The 17,934-nt window shown below is 35.6% G+C and overlaps 1 protein-coding gene across 13 annotated transcripts in view; it reads right to left on the reverse strand.

Annotated features, from left to right (window-relative positions):
- The window catches only part of LOC105332195 (RNA binding protein fox-1 homolog 2), a 29,507-nt gene extending 11,573 nt beyond the window's left edge, over window positions 1-17,934 (reverse strand). Inside the window, exons 1-6 of one of the 13 annotated variants that reach the window (XM_066066710.1) lie at window positions 17,871-17,934; window positions 17,164-17,612; window positions 4,077-4,283; window positions 2,786-2,836; window positions 974-1,111; window positions 191-244 (exon numbers count right to left, since the gene is read on the reverse strand). In XM_066066710.1, coding sequence (XP_065922782.1) covers window positions 191-244; window positions 974-1,111; window positions 2,786-2,836; window positions 4,077-4,283; window positions 17,164-17,325 — 612 coding nt within the window. In that variant the 5' untranslated portion in view covers window positions 17,326-17,612; window positions 17,871-17,934. Of the gene's footprint in view, window positions 1-190; window positions 245-973; window positions 1,112-2,785; window positions 2,837-4,076; window positions 4,284-4,380; window positions 4,532-5,240; window positions 5,394-5,622; window positions 5,870-6,816; window positions 6,956-7,268; window positions 7,423-9,149; window positions 9,640-10,141; window positions 10,360-16,449; window positions 16,477-17,163; window positions 17,613-17,870 lie in introns of those variants that run through there. The other 12 variants (XM_011434668.4, XM_011434680.4, XM_011434671.4 and 9 more) reach the window with 12 other exon arrangements.

Here is a 17,934-nt window from a genome sequence, read left to right on the forward strand (position 1 = left end):
ATAGCTAACAATTGAATCATCAAGTATCAAACAAAATTTTGCACTTTACACATAACTTTATTTCATTTACTTTATCAAAATTCATAATATAATTTTCTTTTTGCTGCTTATTTACACAAAATATATTTTGAGAGTTATTTTTTTTTTCAATATGACAATGATGATTCAAATAAGTGGTTGTAATTCTTACCTTAGATCCACGTTCATTAAAAATAATCTCGACATCGATGATTTTTCCAAATTGCTGAAAAAGAGACGAAACATCTATTAACTAACATGACATGAAAATTGACCACCCTCTTGTAACAAAAGTTAAAGTACATCATAAAGTCTAAGAGTAATTTACTTTACAGATAAATCTTGATTCTTAATGCATATAAATGTGTGTGTGTCATATAATTTGGCTCATGTTTCATGCACGTCAACAAACAAGCATTTTTGGGGCCCTGATTATCGTGTTGTAAGAACAAGGACTGAACGTTTTGCTACCCCTAATTGACGAAAATTCTCAAGCTGTGTCTTGCATGTGAACACACGAATCAATAGTCAAAAGGTCAGAGGAAGCAGAATGAAGCAAATGACTTCCACTCATCAAGTCAAATAAATCTTATACTGCCAATAAAATGGCATCCAAAGCTATCAAAGCAGTCGAGAGGAAAGAAAGGATGAGCTGTTCCTATCTCTAATAATCACTAAATCTCAGCAGGAACTGGTTTACAGGAAGGTTTATATGCAATTTTTAAAGTTTTCTTTATTGATTTTGCTTCCTTATAGCTGGCAAGAAGAACTTAAAACACAAAGAAAGTGTGTTACAAAACTGCAGTCATTAATTCAGTTTCTTTGATTTACTGACTTACTGTCAGTCAATAAACATGGCAATTGTTAACTCTAAGCTGACACAAAAATTGTGTGTGTCTGGTCAAAAGCATCGTAAAATGTGTTTGTTGGACACTGTTCGATAACAGACACTCACCCCTAACAGGCTTTTAAGATCGGCCTCCCGGAAACGGAAGGGGATATTTGACACATGAAGACGTTTTGGTCCCACGGAGTTGGGGGTGGTCGTTGTTCCTTGTTGAGCGGAGGACTGCTCAGCCTCCAAGTCTGTCTGCTGTAAAAGGGGGAGAGAAAAAAATATATAGATAGATTAGTATATTGAAACTGTTTGTGTGCCATTGTCATTTGTAATGGGGACAGTAGGGGGATGCCAAACCCCGGAACATGATCCAGAAATCAATAGTTCTTCTGTCATTTACAGTGACTTCATAAAGGGGAAATTACAAGGAAAACGTCTTAGACAAAATCGTGGTTTTGTACATAAAATCAATACTAGAAGCTCCCTATAATGACCATCTGATGCCCTGAGCCTTAAATCCGCGACTTGGGCACTGACAGATCTCATCTATTGTGCTATTTTTTACTGTGTAAACAATTTGTTGAAGTAGAGACAAAAGAATTAACATGGCTAGAATTTCAGTCTCTGTTCAAACTCTGCACTGATGGACTTGATAAAATTTTTGGAGATTAATGAACTGATTGCAAAACATCCATTACTACTGCATTGTTTAGTGGCTACAGTATCCATGTTAATTGATATGATAGATAAGTGCAACTGATCCTAAGAAGCAGCTAGCCCTAAGTCTTATGTTTCATATAGGATATAAATACTCTAAATTAGTCAAGGCATTTGTCAGATAAGCTACAAAACCCCAAAGACAAATAGGTAATTGGATAGTCGATACCCCAATACGAAGTGTCTATACCAGTGTTTATCCAATTACCTATTTCTTTGATTCAATATTGCTTTAAGTCATACACAATTTACAATTGTGATCTTTACATATATTGAAGAGATGACTAATTGACTATATGGATATTTAAAAGAACAGTACTACAGTATACATCAAAAAGCAATATTGAAAGAAATCTTGTTTTATGAGTGTAAATATATGAATTGGATTTGCCAAATACCCAAGCTCAAACTGGAAAACAAAAACCAAAACTTGAAAATCACAAATTCCATATCTCAAGGCACTTGGGGTTTTTTTTTCTACTTCACATTAATGATTTTTTTCTTCTTTTATCTCTAATGTTTCAATCACAATGGTTAATACATCTATATTTAGACAAAAAAAATGTAGTTTATAGGAAATCAGGAAATAAGCCTTCAAATCAGGAATACATGATGAACATAAAAAATAACGTAACATAGGAGAGAATGAGGACATCTTAAATGTTACATCTTGAGATAAAAACTTCCTGAAAGTACGTTCTCATCTTTATTTAGAGAACTCTAAAGTGTCTTAGCAAATATTACAAGTGCCAACACATATAATTTTCTAAGGACTTCCCCTGTTGGACAGATTTCATATCATAATCTAGATTCTTCATTCTCTCCTCTTTTTATTTGATTAAAAACTAAAAAAAAAATCTTGTTAATACAAAATAACTAAAAAAATACATTTCCCAAACACCACACACTGATATAAATGTATAAATACTGTGAGATACTGAAACCATATACTTCTCCAATAAGCCAGATTTTGACCTTTCCCCCCTTTCCAAGAATCCCCATGCCAGTAAACATGAGCCCCAGTTTCTTATAGGTCAAACCTCGTTTCTTATAGGTCAAACATCCTAACAAGCTCAGGGAGAAGTGTATGGTCTCAATAGGACTCGGAGGTCCAATGTATCTGAATAATTAATACTGGTATTAGCTAATTTGTTTTTGAGATGATTTTGGGATGGAAGGAGTGTGTTTATTAACATGCAGTAAGTGATGAACCTTGTTGATCCCCGCCAGCATCTCTTCATAAGGGTATGCACGTGGAAGTCCCTAAAATAAAAGTCACATAAATGTATATGTAAAACAGAGGGGGGACAGAGAGAGAAAAAATAACACCCTTACCCACTTACCACACAATGAAGTTCTTGAGAAACTTCAAAGATGCTACCGAGAGAAGGGCCTTTTATTATGGGGGAGAATGCATAATGGGAATTTTGAGAATTACTTAAAAATAAAATAAGAGTGACACACTAGAGACTTTTTATCAAGGAGAGAGTTTTTTAAATGGTTCTCTGTGTCTGAATCTGTCTCTCCTCATCAGGCCTCTCTATGTGGCTGTGTTTGGGCTACGTTTCATGTGAAGTGACTCACTACAAACATCACACACTGCCAGCCACCAAAACGCCTGCTATCTTCTTGGCATAGATTCTTCCTATCAGGAATCTCTCTTCCTCTCCCTCTCTCCAAGTGAGAAACAAACACTGCATAGTTTATACATTACTTTACAGGGATCATTCCTTTTTATATCCAAAGCCAACATTTCAGGAATGTAATAGCTTCCAATTAATTACAGTTACTAAACTAAAGATACTTTTTATCACACAACAGTTAAATAAATTACTGGACATCTTTTGATGTTTTTCAGTGACTGTTTCAACTCTTTCATTCACAAGCATTAACAGACTGAGTATAGCGAGAATGCAGTCAACCGTTGCAGAGATATCATGAAGATGAAATATATAGGGGGATGATGGCACAATGCTGGATGATTCTTAGGCTATTACATCAATATAATTAGACTTTAGATCTGTGATAGTGTCAGACATTGCCCAAGTAAATCCACACTGTATTACAAAAAAGCAATCAATATTCTGCTTCCTAGCCTTTGATTTTCAACATTCAGTTACAAATTGAGCATTCTACTACACACAAAAAAATATGACCAATGAGAATATGAGAAGAGTATACACTTCATAACTTAATTAATTTCAAAGAATGTGAACAAAATTAATAACCAAACAGAAAATCAATACCAGACTTTCTACAACAGGAGTGAAGAAACTATCACAGATGTACACCACATCACATGCTAAATGACTATTTTGAGCAGAGTGAATGCCTGAAACCTAAAACATCCCAGGGAAATTCTGTTAATGAATTTCATAATGAACCCACACAGAATCCAAATACATATGTATATTCAACTAAACTGGTCGCCAGGCAAACTCATTCCAGCTCATGCCTAGAAAATAAAAGAGTTGAAACGAACACTGTGGTTTCCCGTTCTTACCGTCTGCTGTTCCACACCACCATTGGCGGCGACTGTGGTGGTGGGGTAGGTGGCAGAGTCTGCTTTGAATGTAGCTGCCTGTTCAGCTGAGGCCGCCACTGAGACGGGCTGACTAGTGACCACCACTTGCTGGGGATGGCCGTATTCATCTATCCCTGTCTGTGCCGCATACGGGTATGCAGATGTCATTTGATTCTGCACCATGTGCTGCAAGAAAAAAAGAATAAATAAGATAACCGTTTTTGTATAGGTAAAAGCACTCACCAACATGTTAACGTAAGCAATAAACATAGAACTGAAATACCATGTCAGGGTCCGCCATTAATAACAAAATACTGTACACCACACACCAAACAAAAGCTCATGCCTTCCTCAACGAAGTCACAAGTACTCACTTCCTTCCTACTTGATTTGATCCTTTTCCAAGCATGAACAACCAGTCCTGCACTTATAACATTGATGTTGATGTGTATTTGTATGTGTATGTGTGTGTGGAGCCTTAATTCAGCTACCACACCAGATTTAGACCGACTCTGAAAATTATGATGTCAATTTGCGACAGGAAATTGAGTCTGGGTGCAAGTTAAACCCCTCACATTGTTTTATGTCCAACTGTCAGTCCAAATTCTGTTTTAATCGCTCTGTGACAGTTTCGGTTTTGGTGTTTAACAAGTACGATGACAGATGTCAAAGTCTAGACCAAATGAATTATCCGATTCTCGTTTGGATGAAAAAAGGGGGAAGCCAATGCCCATACCTATTTTCAGTATTTTGTTACTAAATACTAATACTGGAATTTCTATAAATTTACAAGTCAGATAATATCCCTTGAAAATTTGATAACCATGCAAACCAAATGATTTTCAGACAATTTCAGGCTAATTGCAACACTATATTACTGTACTAAAAATCAATGTTTCATTAGACTGCTTTTACAAAAAGTATAGCCCTACGGCTCAGAAGTAGTTTCCTATAAACATCACATATGTTGTAAAATCAACAACTGATGCAAAATGCTGGAACCATGCCGAAAGGAAATACAGGCCACAGAAATAAAAGCAAATAACAAATCCCAGTGAAAAAAACATATGGCTGTTCCACTCAGAAACACTATTAAACCAAAATTTAAAAATAAATAAACCAAGACGACTACAAATCTCCAACCTTTTTGTCCAAAGAGTTGAGAATTGGCAATTTCCCCCTTATCTCTGCCATATTACGATGTAACAGTACAGGCACCATGGTAAGGAATGATCAATTTTAGGCCTTGCAGAGAGCCTCATGGGTAACAATTGAATTAGCATTCTTTCTCTTTCAGAATAACACCCTCTGTAGCTAAATCTGCCACACAGTTTCTGAGCAGTTAGGGCAATAGACAAAGAGATCCCCACATGACTAATCAGTATGCTCTAACGCTGCACTTGTAAATTTATTGTGTTTGGCCAGCATATGCATGGTTAAACCAGTGTGGAAAATTAAAACAAAAAAAAATTTATTACATCATTAAATCAGACTTTAAAAAAAAAAATGATTATTTTTTAGTTACCTGAAAAGCCACTGGAGCTCGAATCATGGCAGATCCTAGCACCATCTTGTTTGTGTACAATATCTCTCTCTCTCTCTCACCAGAAAATCTCAACAATACACAAGCACAAAGCACATCTATACAACAACAGCTGCAACCCACTCAGTATTCACAAAAGAAGTCACAAACTGATGATGAAAATGCCAGCAGGAGCATTAATGAGAGGATTCCTCTTGTTGAAGACTACTGCCTGAGAGTGTGACTCGATGGTAAATGATGTCAATTATTGACCAGCTGAAGATGGACCACTGTCAATGTACTGTGAGAGGGTGTATGTGTATATATATGTGGCTGTGTGTATAATACAGGCAGACATGATATAACCAGATGTGACACCTACTTCCTCTGAACCCTCACTGTTTAATCCCTTCTAGTCAATAAACAAGGCTGTATGCCTAAGGGTGGGGGGAGCCATCCCACTGGGATACAAGCCTTACACTCACACATGTGGGGTAATAAACATGGAAAGGAGGGGTATTTAGAGAATTGCAGTGTCAAACTGTGGGCTATTATAAACAAGTACTTGATTATTTCCTCAATATCCTCATTCACAAAATCAACTGAATTATTTAAGATACACAGAGGTTAATAATTCAAATTCTAATAGGTAGACTATATACTCATTTCATATATCAAATTACTGCTGGAGAAAATCTAATCAATTCCTATTCAATTTACATTTTCCCCTGAGAAAATGCTTTCTATTAGCAAGTCAATTTATAATGCCTGTATGAATTTACGTGGAACAAAGAAGAGATCTTGTTTGAAACATCTAAAAATAGATTAAGAAGGAAGGAGGGTTATAAATCTCACTTCCTCCTGGACAGTAAAAGTAAACAGAATGCTAACATAACACAGGTTTTTTCCCCCAGTCTTAACATTTCTAATTCCCTGTGTGTGAAAATTCCAATAGATTTCCATGACAACCGGTTTATCAGCTCTGAATGGTAAATTCCTCATCGAGACTTGCACATTACTCAAGGAAGACATTTTCTTCCCTTATCTCATGCCAAAACGTGATGATACACATCTAAACCATTTTTCTTACTAATTATCATTATAGGCAAATGAAAATGAGGTATTATTAATTTTCAAAAGCTATATAAAATTCAAACATCTACAAAACCAGCCTGGCCATAACAGATATAAATTTACCATGTTCAAGAATTGTAAATCCTGCACAGAATTGGCAGAGGCTCCCATAGAATGCACTGGCAACCACATTTTGATCGTGTACTTGTAACTGTACAAAATGATACTCCCAGTTGAGCGTTATCTACATTATACGGGCATTAGATCCAATTTGTATAAACCATGAAAGGTTAAATATAATACTCTCATTTCATGCACAAATTAGGGTTATAATACAGATAAATTGATTTTCTAATTAACTGTAGCCTAAAAGTATGTATACCTACAGTGACAAACTTGCTAAACATAAAAACTTACCCATCAAGGGCACAGCTGGCCCACATAACATTTCATGATTAATTTTTACACTAAATTTCTCCTTGTTCCACCATTATATAACAAACACAAATGACAAAGTTTACAAATATTCCCCAAAACCACAGAAACCCACATAAATATACAGAAAATGTTATTACCAAAGCTTTGGTCAAAGGTGCTCCTGGCCACATCATGGGATTCATGTTTAAATAAATCTCTTAAAACTTTTTCTCTTGGAAATCACACCATCCAAAATGGCGGTGTGTTATCAAAAACTGATGTAAAGGGAACAAATGTGCCAGCATCTGGTGTAAATTAAGCCCCATCTTGTCTATGGGGGTCATATGGTATCTACCAACATCCATTGGTTAACAGCATGTTCCAAACTTGGATTTGGAGCCGTCTGAGATAAGGGGTAACAGGGAGGCTGTGTGAACAATTTTCAGTGCAAAAAAAAAAAATCCTCACATAAAAAGTAAACAAACTTTATGCCAACTCCTTTTTTTTAAATTCTTAAATAAAAATCTTTAAAAAAAAAAGACAAGTGATTAATGATATGTTCAAAATGATAACATTCCACCATGACATATATCTGTGATTTTAACTGCTAGAGTAATTAAACCTGAAATTTTGAGAGCTGTATCAGGAGTTGGACATTTAAAACATACCCAAACTTCTTCATTGATGGATTCCCAGTCATTTATGATAGAGGCAAAAACCTTTTGTCCTGATTCAAAAACAGGATACATTTTCTTAGTGACTTTACCAATTTACCAAAATATGAAATAGCAGACGGCATTATTGTCAAAGATGAAACTTACAACATGCCAATCAAAGATTCAGCTGCAGTAATCAACAAATGCTATGTACACTATGTACATGTAAATTGCATGTAAACTGCTGATGCTGCAGAGTAAGGGAAATAACTCCGATTTCACAATTTCATCTTTTATCTAGTTTCCATAGTGATACAGCAAAACATGGCATCTAAAAAGTCTGACAACAAAACTTTAAGCATTACATATACTACAACAATTTTTTTTACAGCATATAGAGTTTCAAGGTATATTACTCTTTCAAACATCTGGGAGATCAAAAGCTTTGATAGATTGAAGTCTGATATATACCCTGAATCGCAGGGGCCATCTTTGAGTCAATGCTTGCAATTATAAGCACATTTCACGGATCAACAGAAGAGCAAGGCAGATTGGAGATTTAATTTGATTTCCTTCCTGAGACATTAACCCTTTAAAGCTGACAGCACATTGTGCATGTCAGACATAACTGTGTTGGTAGTGGGGTACTATCCTCGAACCAGGTATTTAAAGGTACCCCAACACCTTTAATCTTCAGGGTACAAGACAAGAGAGTAGATGAAGGCATTAAAAATATACAAGTCAAAAGTAAACAAACAAGGGCTGGAGTCAACCCTCCTTTCAATCACTTTCCTTTGGACCAGCAATAAAAATTTTTACAACATAGATAACACTTCCCATTTCTAAAACTTTATGAAATTTGGCCATCAAAGGAATATTTATAACGGCCCCTTTCGGTGTTAATCAGGAGTATGGTAGTTTTAATCTTTTCAAACTGTTACCAGCACCTGACCTAAGGGAAAGGCTTGTCACCTGCTAGATATCTCTTTAATGTACAACATGCTGGAAGACAGGGGATAACTTACAAACTTACATGGCTCTTAATAGACGTACACCCTCTAGGGATTTTTATCTATCATTCATTAACCTTGCTAGCTGTTTAGATGTTAGGTCAAAAGTGTTTCTGTACAGAAACATGCTCAAAGGGAGACAAATGCAGTCAACAACACAAAAGGAAAAATAGAAAAATCAATAGCTTTCATTTTCGTGATTTATAACCAGCTCCCATCTATTGATTTTGCAGTAATTTACACGTAAAAAATGGCCCTGAAAATGAATCTAACATAGCATAACGTAACGAGAGGAGGCTATAGATGATATAAACAAGACCTAAATGTCGATTGAAACAGCTTATTATAAAAAAAAATTTGCATTTATACTCACAGGTGCAATGAGTTGTGTTGTCAATAACATTCCACCGCTAGGAGGAAGATATTATAATGAGATACATGTAGCACATCTGTTCATCACAGCCCAACACAAAAGTCACTAATTGATTGGATTCACACACTTGCAAACACACACACACTCAGGTGAGAAAAATCCAGGTAAGAGCCAAGGGTAATCACATTTGTCTTTCTCGTGAAAAACAGAAATCAACAACGGGCCGTAAACAAAGCAAGCTGAGTTAGACGTCCCCTCATGGAGACAGTTTCACCATCATGAGAATTAATCTAGGCGCACAACATGTGCTAGGCCCCTTCTTATCATAGCTCCTCCGTAATGGTCATTTAAAACTCCTCCTATATAATCACTTGGTCATATAGATAAAAGTTGACATTGTGACGAGGCATAACTAAGGAGAGAGAATTTTTCTTCCGAGAGCAAGCACAGTCCAAGGGAGTAGAAAAACCTGCCTAGTTTAACCTGGAGTGTCTAGATGGTAATGAGACACGGGTCAAGAGCTATCACAATTCCCTCGAATACCTGGAGCGCAGCTAGGCTTTGTGACGCTATATTGTTAAACAATGACAGAGAACATGGCCATCTCTCTCCTTGCCTGTCTATTACGCACTCTAATGCTTTAATTTTAAATTGATTACCTGGACTTTCTCGGAGCACATTTGATATTGGGCTTTGGGTTTTTAACCTGGGACAAAACTGACAGCTGGGATCAACTTTCATAATGTTAAACTAACAATCATATCATGTCTTGCAGAGGAAAAAGGAGAAAGTCTTGTAAATGATTAGACCCAAAGATTAGATCAATTTACAAATCAGAGCTTCAGGTTTTGAGTTTAAATCTTTCTTAACTTTTGCAATTTCTGGCCTTTAACACCCTAAGCTGTTAATGGCATTATATTTGAAAAGATAACCATGATTTATTGGTGTTGTTCCCCAGCAGGAATTTTAAATTTCACAAATGAACAACTTACCATTTTCCCTCTGTTTTTTTTTCTTCCCAAGAGATCACGGAAATCCTGTATCTAATTCTGATATTCACTGCAACACGAGCTATAAACTCCAACACAAATATATACACACACAGCATCAAAAAATAAACCTTTGGACTCGAACACAGAGCATGTCAATGTTTGTAGCAAATGCTCTATCCTTGGTCACTTCAGAGCATTTGTGGCTAAATAATGAATTAGCAGAACTTAGACGAATCTGACAAACTGTTGTGACAGCACATTATTTTTGTGGCCATCTCAAAGTCATGAAATTTATCCCTAAGCAAGAGTTAAATGAATTATGGGAGTACCAAACCAGCTAGTAGCCAGGTAGTTACTGAGCCCCAGGCCCCACATCTATCAACAGGGTGGTGTGTGATGTGGCGTTACGTGGCCCCTGGACTGCTCTATCCTGCTCATTATAACATTACTCCTCAGGTTTAGCTCAGCAAAACAAGGTGACTAATGAATACCTGATCCAATTTAATTTGTTATTAATAAAATTCTAATTAGGATCTCACAGGATTCGCAATTTTTCCCTTTTTAATTATCTTCCCCTATCATGGATTTGCTTGAAATATCAGTACTCTTCAAGATTTTTCCATCATCATAAGAAGAAGATTATTTTTCAACATTTGCTTGATCTTTTCTGCAGATGAATGTAGAATCCTTATTACAAACAGGTATCATTAATTAATGTAGGATAAAAAATATATATCATGTTAAGAAAGAATGATGAAAGCATACGATTTACAAAATTGAATTGCAATGTTTCAAATGGATAAAAATTTGGAGAGAGAGAGAGAGAGAGAGAGGAGAGAGAGAGAGAGAGAGAGAGCACACACTTTGCAGTCACTTCTCAGAACTTACAAGGACATTTACCTCATTTCATTGTTTTATGTAATTAAAGATTATGTCTGCATTAGTTGTCTGGACATATTTTTTGTAAGTAATACAAGATATATCCCATGAAACATAATCCAAACATTAAGAATAAATGGTGTAGATGATCTTTTGATACACATGCATGCATATTGTTGTTCCTAGTTCAAACGCTCATTAAATACTGGGATATTTAACTGAATTAATGATAATGATAAATGGTAGATTAGATTATTTCGTCTGCACAGTTGTGAATCAAAATTTACTAATTTAAAGATAATAATTTCAAAAACTTTTTTTGGCAGTACTCATGGGTGATTGACAGGGATATTTCGTTAATTTTGAAGCCATCTTATTTTTATCAATGCCTTATTTCCATCGACTGGTTTTCTTTCAAAGAAATCCAGTTTTATCTCTTTGAATAACATACAATATGTTGTGAACAGATTGTGACCTACATAATATGTGTCTTTAGGGTCAAGATGTTCAGCTTGGTTACCTACAAAAATTACTATGACCTATGCAGTTTCCAATTCTATTCACTGCCCAAGGGAAAATCCAACCTTGACTCGAAAAATATGTAACATTTGATACACTTGAATACACTTCACACCCTTATTGCATGACTCAATGTGGAAAAATACTTTCATTGTTGGAGCTATGACTTTTTATGCACTTATTTAATTTTATATATGAAAACAAAAACCTGTTTGTTTTTATCAAGTTTCGATCAGTCAAGATATTCCGAGCTAGCAAGAAATGACATGAACAAATTTGCATACAAAGCTATGAAATTGAATCGCAAGGCAGGAGAACAAAGCCCCAGGTTGTATGATTTATCGTTTCCAACTTAATTAATCTACCCGGAGCTTGGCAGAGTTTAGATCAGGTACCCTGGCATGGCCCGTTTTTTCCCCAAATGTGTCCATACCCCTCGCATTACTCATTATCAATGCTGAGATCTAACAAAAGCCCAGGCACCAGTAAAAATAACATAGGAATAGAGTCATCCATCCGTGAGCAATATAGCACTGTTTGATCCTTGTAATTGTTACAAATAAAGTGCACACGAACAATTCACGATTTATGAAATGGAGACTGTAAGAGGTTTGAGGGGTGTTTGCATTTGATCAATTAAAAACAATATTCAATTCAGCTGATGCTATAATGCCCCCGTTTTTAAGTGGACTCAGCCCTAAGTTAATGCCCAGCTCCTCAAATTTCAGCTTTGTTAAAGGCATGTGTAACTGATACACAAGTGAAAACATTTCTCATAGTGTCATTCAGTGTCTTATTTTTTCTCTTCCTATTTTGCTTTATCTTAAAACTCCTAGGATATTGAGAGAGAGAGAGAGAGAGAGAGAGAGAGAGAGAGAGAGAGAGAGAGAGAGAGAAGAGAAGAGAAGAGAAGAGAAGAGAAGAGAAAGAGAGAGAGAGACAGAGAGCGAGACAGAGATATGGTTAAATTACATTGTATAAACCAATATTAAACACATGAACAGTTCGAAAAACACCAATGTGCAACATGATAATCAATAGCCATTAATTATCTTCAGGAAGTAATGGTGCTCGGAGATAAAAGCGATCTAATCTAGTAATGATGTCATCGCATTTGATGAAAGAGAAATTTGACAGCAGTTTCTTCTAATTCTTCCTAAAGATGCTGAGCCTGTCAGGCCTACAAGAGTCTTTGTTAGAACCTCTATCGGACCCTCTATCCGGACCCTCTATCCGTTATATTCAGTAAGCTCTATTTTCAGCAGCCTTCCTTCCTTTGAAATCAGTGATCTGAAGTGTTTAGTGATGCCTTGTAACAAAAGCATGTCAGATGACATACGAGTGTTAGTTAGTCAGACTTTGCACTAGTGACTTACTTGGAACAATCAATTACAATGACTGGCTTTTCTCCTTCAAACAAAAGGGCATTTGTGCAAAAAATTTAAACTTGCCAATGGAAAGCTTTCAACAAAGAGTCAATTTTATGAAAAGAGAATTTAGCATCTATAATGCTGCATCAAATGTTTTTTAAACTTTGAAAGTATATACAATGACACATTATCTATTACCACAAACAAAATATTGTCACATGGAGTTATAATCGCTAATCTGATTATTGGAAAATTTTCTTAATTTTAGGGAAAGCTGCACAATAATAATGGTGACTTTGGTGGTCTTTGCCTCAAATGTACAATGAGTTGTATAAACAGGCTAATAAATGTTGAAAATCAACCAACAATAGCTTGGTAATCTTGTTTGTTTGGGGGATAGCAAGTGTGGAATGTGATTTGTGTATATAATGAAGCGTGGTAGGATTATTTGGGATAAAGACCAACTTGTTGACTGAATTAAACTATCTGGCTAATCTGTTGTGTATCCTGCCAGCCCATACAAACAACACAAGGCTTTATTTTATTTCAACAAATAAATCTTTGTTCCACAAATTTCAATGATTAAATATCATTCAAAATTTGTCCATACATGCTTTTGAGACAATCAATCTATTTTCCATTGCTGACCATAGTCACCATACTGATATTTATCATCATGCACCCCGATTCAAAAAAAAAATTCAAAAAACAAGTTAACTTTGTTTAATAAAGGTTTGTACATAGAGTAAGCACCAACATTTGAAAATCATGGTAAATGACTGTATATGGCGTTGATAAGGCTTGAAATTTGAAAATCTTGGAAAAGGACTATCTAATATCACTTTCATTCGCCCATTAATATCCTGTTAAAGTCAATTTGCATATTTGAATACCGATAACCCCTATACCTCTCCTGAACTCCAATATTTGCATTTTATCTACCACATTCATAAACATGAATCAAGTGGTTTAAAGATTAGATAAAATGTCAATCCACAACATTAAGACATTACTTAAAGACACCTAAATGACAGAAACTAATGCCGGGAAGACAAATACCTGAGGGATACTTCTGGTTTGGATATCAACTGGTCATAAAGAAAAGAATGAATCGATACTCTCAAAACAAAGCCCTCGTCACTGGAGACGAGAATCGGACAATTCATAAATCACATACCAGGGACTTAGATTTCTTCCGATCAATAACAATTATGTCCAAACTTGTACTGTAGTACCGTGCAAACCAATGCAATTCTAGTCTCCCTATTTTCCAGACGACCAGTTATCAGACTATTATTTCCCCTCCGAAACACCGTCCCAACTTCCCATTTATAGTTCAATGTTTCTACCTTCTGATAACAAACTCCTACCCAGTTTGTACTAAAACTTGCCCATTAATGTTTGCCTTGACTATTTAATTACTATGTTCTGTACTGTGGTGTGTTTAGATGGTAGAATTTTGGCCCCAAGCACCTGCACAATTTAGGGCAATTTACATTTGTAACCCTGGCCTGCGCTGGAGAGCAGAGCTTGCTGACACTTGAATGTACTAGCAAAACACTCCAGGTTGCACTTTAAAATATAAGTGAAAAGAACAAATTTTCATTAATTTATTGACCTGACTTGATATAAATCTTGAGTCACGTTATGTAGAGCCTCTTCATAGCTCGTCCTGTATATTAAGCAGAATTGCCCGTAGGTACGAAAAAAGAAAAAAAACACTGGTGATATTACTTACATCAAATCCTTATCAATATTCATAAGAAAAACAGGAAATTGGCATAAATGTATTGGGAATTTTGTTAGGGACTATACAACAAAGTGTAGTTAAGGGAATATTTTTATGTTGTGTGATGGTTCCTATCACTCCGGGCATTGGGCCCATTTAATAAGTGTTCTCGGAGACAAACACCTTTGCATGACCGATAGCATCTGTCTTGTTTTACAGGTACTTAAAACCAAAAGGCCTTTCTTGTTTAGTTTGTCAACTACATTTTCCACGCAATTACACATACACACCCATGGTTAAGTGTGTGCATCATACTACACACTTCAGACATGACCCTGTTGTGTCGCTTGTTAACTGCCACAGTCAGGAAGTTGACGCAGACTAAATATACACACAAAAACACGTATTCTCAATTACATGTGAAAAACCCAAACTCTGACCATGAAATTTCCTGATTGACTTATATAATCTACAAGAAAAAAAATATATCCATCATGCATATTTGCTACAAAGTGTGTTTTCCTAGCAAACAAATGTGCATCCATATTAGCAAACAAATAAAAATGAAGGGAAAAAAAGAAGAGATGACTTTAAGTGTAAAAAGTCATGAAAACTTACACACTTTCAATCAAACATGTTTAAGAATAATCAATAAAGTGTGAGGTTTTTTACTTTACTTGATAAAAAATTCATGTTTCTTTGTCTGGGAAATAAAAGTTATTACAGCACCTACCGAAAATATGTTATCGAAATTACCAAATTTTTATTTGTGCATGCAACATGTTTTGCAAGCAACAAAACAAAAGGCAGCCAAGGTACCCTTCTTCCGTGAGACATTTATGGGTAACAAGAACAATACTGAAACAAGTTGCTAGCCTAGAAATGTGACTTTAATGACGGATATTCACAGCAAAAGTCATTACATGGTTCTAAATTTTTGGACAAGGAATAGTCAAGGGACATCCATGTCTATAGTACATTGGTGCTAAAATCGATACTCTGAAACTAAAACCTTGAATTATTAATTACTGTTTTTGATCAGATGGGTACACATGAATGAGAATTTACAGGGATTTTCTGTTCCAACTTTTCGTTTGTGTGTTCAATTCAGAAACATCCAAGAAAACAGGAAAAGCTAAAAAATTAAATGAAAGCAAGAGTTTTTTGTTGTTGTCCTTTTATCTAAAATTAGCTCCAACTTTTCAAGAAAGCCACAAAGACTGACTATTAATATTTAATCTTGTAAAGAAGGGTCTAAGAAGACTGCGAGGTTTCCTAGCAGAAAGAATTTAAAGTATACTTGTTACAATGTAGATCTAGATTCGCACACACCTACAGGGAAATACAGCAAAGTGTTAATGTTCAAGTCATGATGGCAACCACATGCATGCTTAAAATATTCCAACTTAAATATATCAATTCCATGCAATAAATGAATCAAACAATACTCAGAATAGGTTTTTTTTTAGTAGGCAATCATCAGTACTTCATTCAAAACTATACACAAATACTAAGTTTTGCAGACCAGAATTTCGGGAGTACAGAAACCCCTGTATTCTGAAAAGACAGGGAAATGAAACAGGCGTATTTGATTTCTGTATATGATAATATTAATTACCAGCCATGCTTCATACATGTATCAAGATGGTTATTCAAACACATACATCATATCAGGTGATTTATTTTTTTTTTGGCAAAAAATAAGAATACAGAGGTTTTGATGCATGCTTGTTTATGAGATGCAGTTCTTGAGTGAACACTTTCCAAATGTATTTTTTTTTTGTCAACTACAATGCATTGCGTTTTCTTACCAAAGGTTGTCATTATAGTCAATATTCCTGAAATTTTAAAAAAGTTTGAGATATGCTTTTCAGTAAATGGATAATTTAGTCATGCAGATGTCATATCATTCAACGCAGAAATGTAAATAAAGGAAGATCCACTTATCAATTATCGGTATATATGATCAATCAGGGTTTTAAACATGCTACAGAGAAATTCGTTTCAAAAGTTATACAGTCAAGACAATTATAGAAGACAAACATGAGAGGAAATATCAGTAATCCTACAGTTGGATCTAGTACTTGTCAAATTTGAGACAAGCACCTGCTGAGAGAGAGAAATGTCACAAAGGCTGTTGCTTTTCACCTACAGGGCAATTTAGAATGGCAACAATACCTTCTCCGCTATTGGCATTAGCATATTTCTATTTTTTTAGAACATGTCTTTCAAGAAAATCTTTTATTTGAATCAAATACTTAGAAAACATGAAGATTTTCCTTAATATTTCAAGGTTATAATTCTGAAGGGAAGTAAAATTTTTAGACGCGACAGTTATATGAAATTTTGTGTGCAATTTCCTTCCTTGAATCAAAACTTTATTATTTTCGACTTATTTAGATCAATCATCCACGTATGATTCTTCTACTGTCGTGTGTAACACACGTGCTCTTTTTGTTTACACGAAAGGCAGCATATGACAGATGGCTCTTTAATGGGACCTGAACATTTTTATCGATTCTTACCTCAACATGACCTTCATTTTCTTTGTTCTCTTCGTAAATGGTACTTCCAGATATCTGTGTCACTGATGGACCAACTTTCCCCTGAAAGTCTGTCTTGATGTTACTCATGAACATATTCATATCGAGAATAGGAACCGTGACTTGTGTGGCTACCTCCGCCATGTTGGACTGTCAACGCAAAAATCACGCTTCAGAGGTTTCCCGAGATGACACTTGATGGCTTGTGTGAAAATACGTTTACTCGCTATAAAACAGAGAGCTTTAAAGTGGTACACTAAGCTTAGCGTCCATTGTAGTCAATTCCTTTTTTCCGGCCTTTTACATCCGCTGCAACCTTCCTGTTTTCAAATAACCCTCCGTTCGCAGAGTTCACATGAGTCAGCTGCTGCTGAGTCCTCTCTCTGTTTATAATCTGACAGCGCGCCCTCTAGTGACGTACTGGTCAAACACTGAAAAAGTTTTCGCTGGAAATGAGTTTGAACATAAAATACACGTGTAAGTTCGCTTGCTGATGCATTAAAGATTTTTACACTAATTAAAAAGTGAACAATTAATAATTGCTATTGTTTAAAAGCAATATTATTTCGCGCGGGAAATTTCATCACATGATCGGTGCACAAAGGGCACACATATATGCCCCCTCCTCCCCCTTTCTCAAACCAAGCTACTCACTGAAAACTAATTTTGTTACATTATCACACATATACCTTCGGTGTTGGTAAACCCTTCAGTTAGAGTTGTCAGATCCACAATGCAGTCACACAATACACA

Source organism: Magallana gigas, chromosome 7, assembly GCF_963853765.1.
Source record: "Magallana gigas chromosome 7, xbMagGiga1.1, whole genome shotgun sequence".
Taxonomy (NCBI): domain Eukaryota; kingdom Metazoa; phylum Mollusca; class Bivalvia; order Ostreida; family Ostreidae; genus Magallana; species Magallana gigas.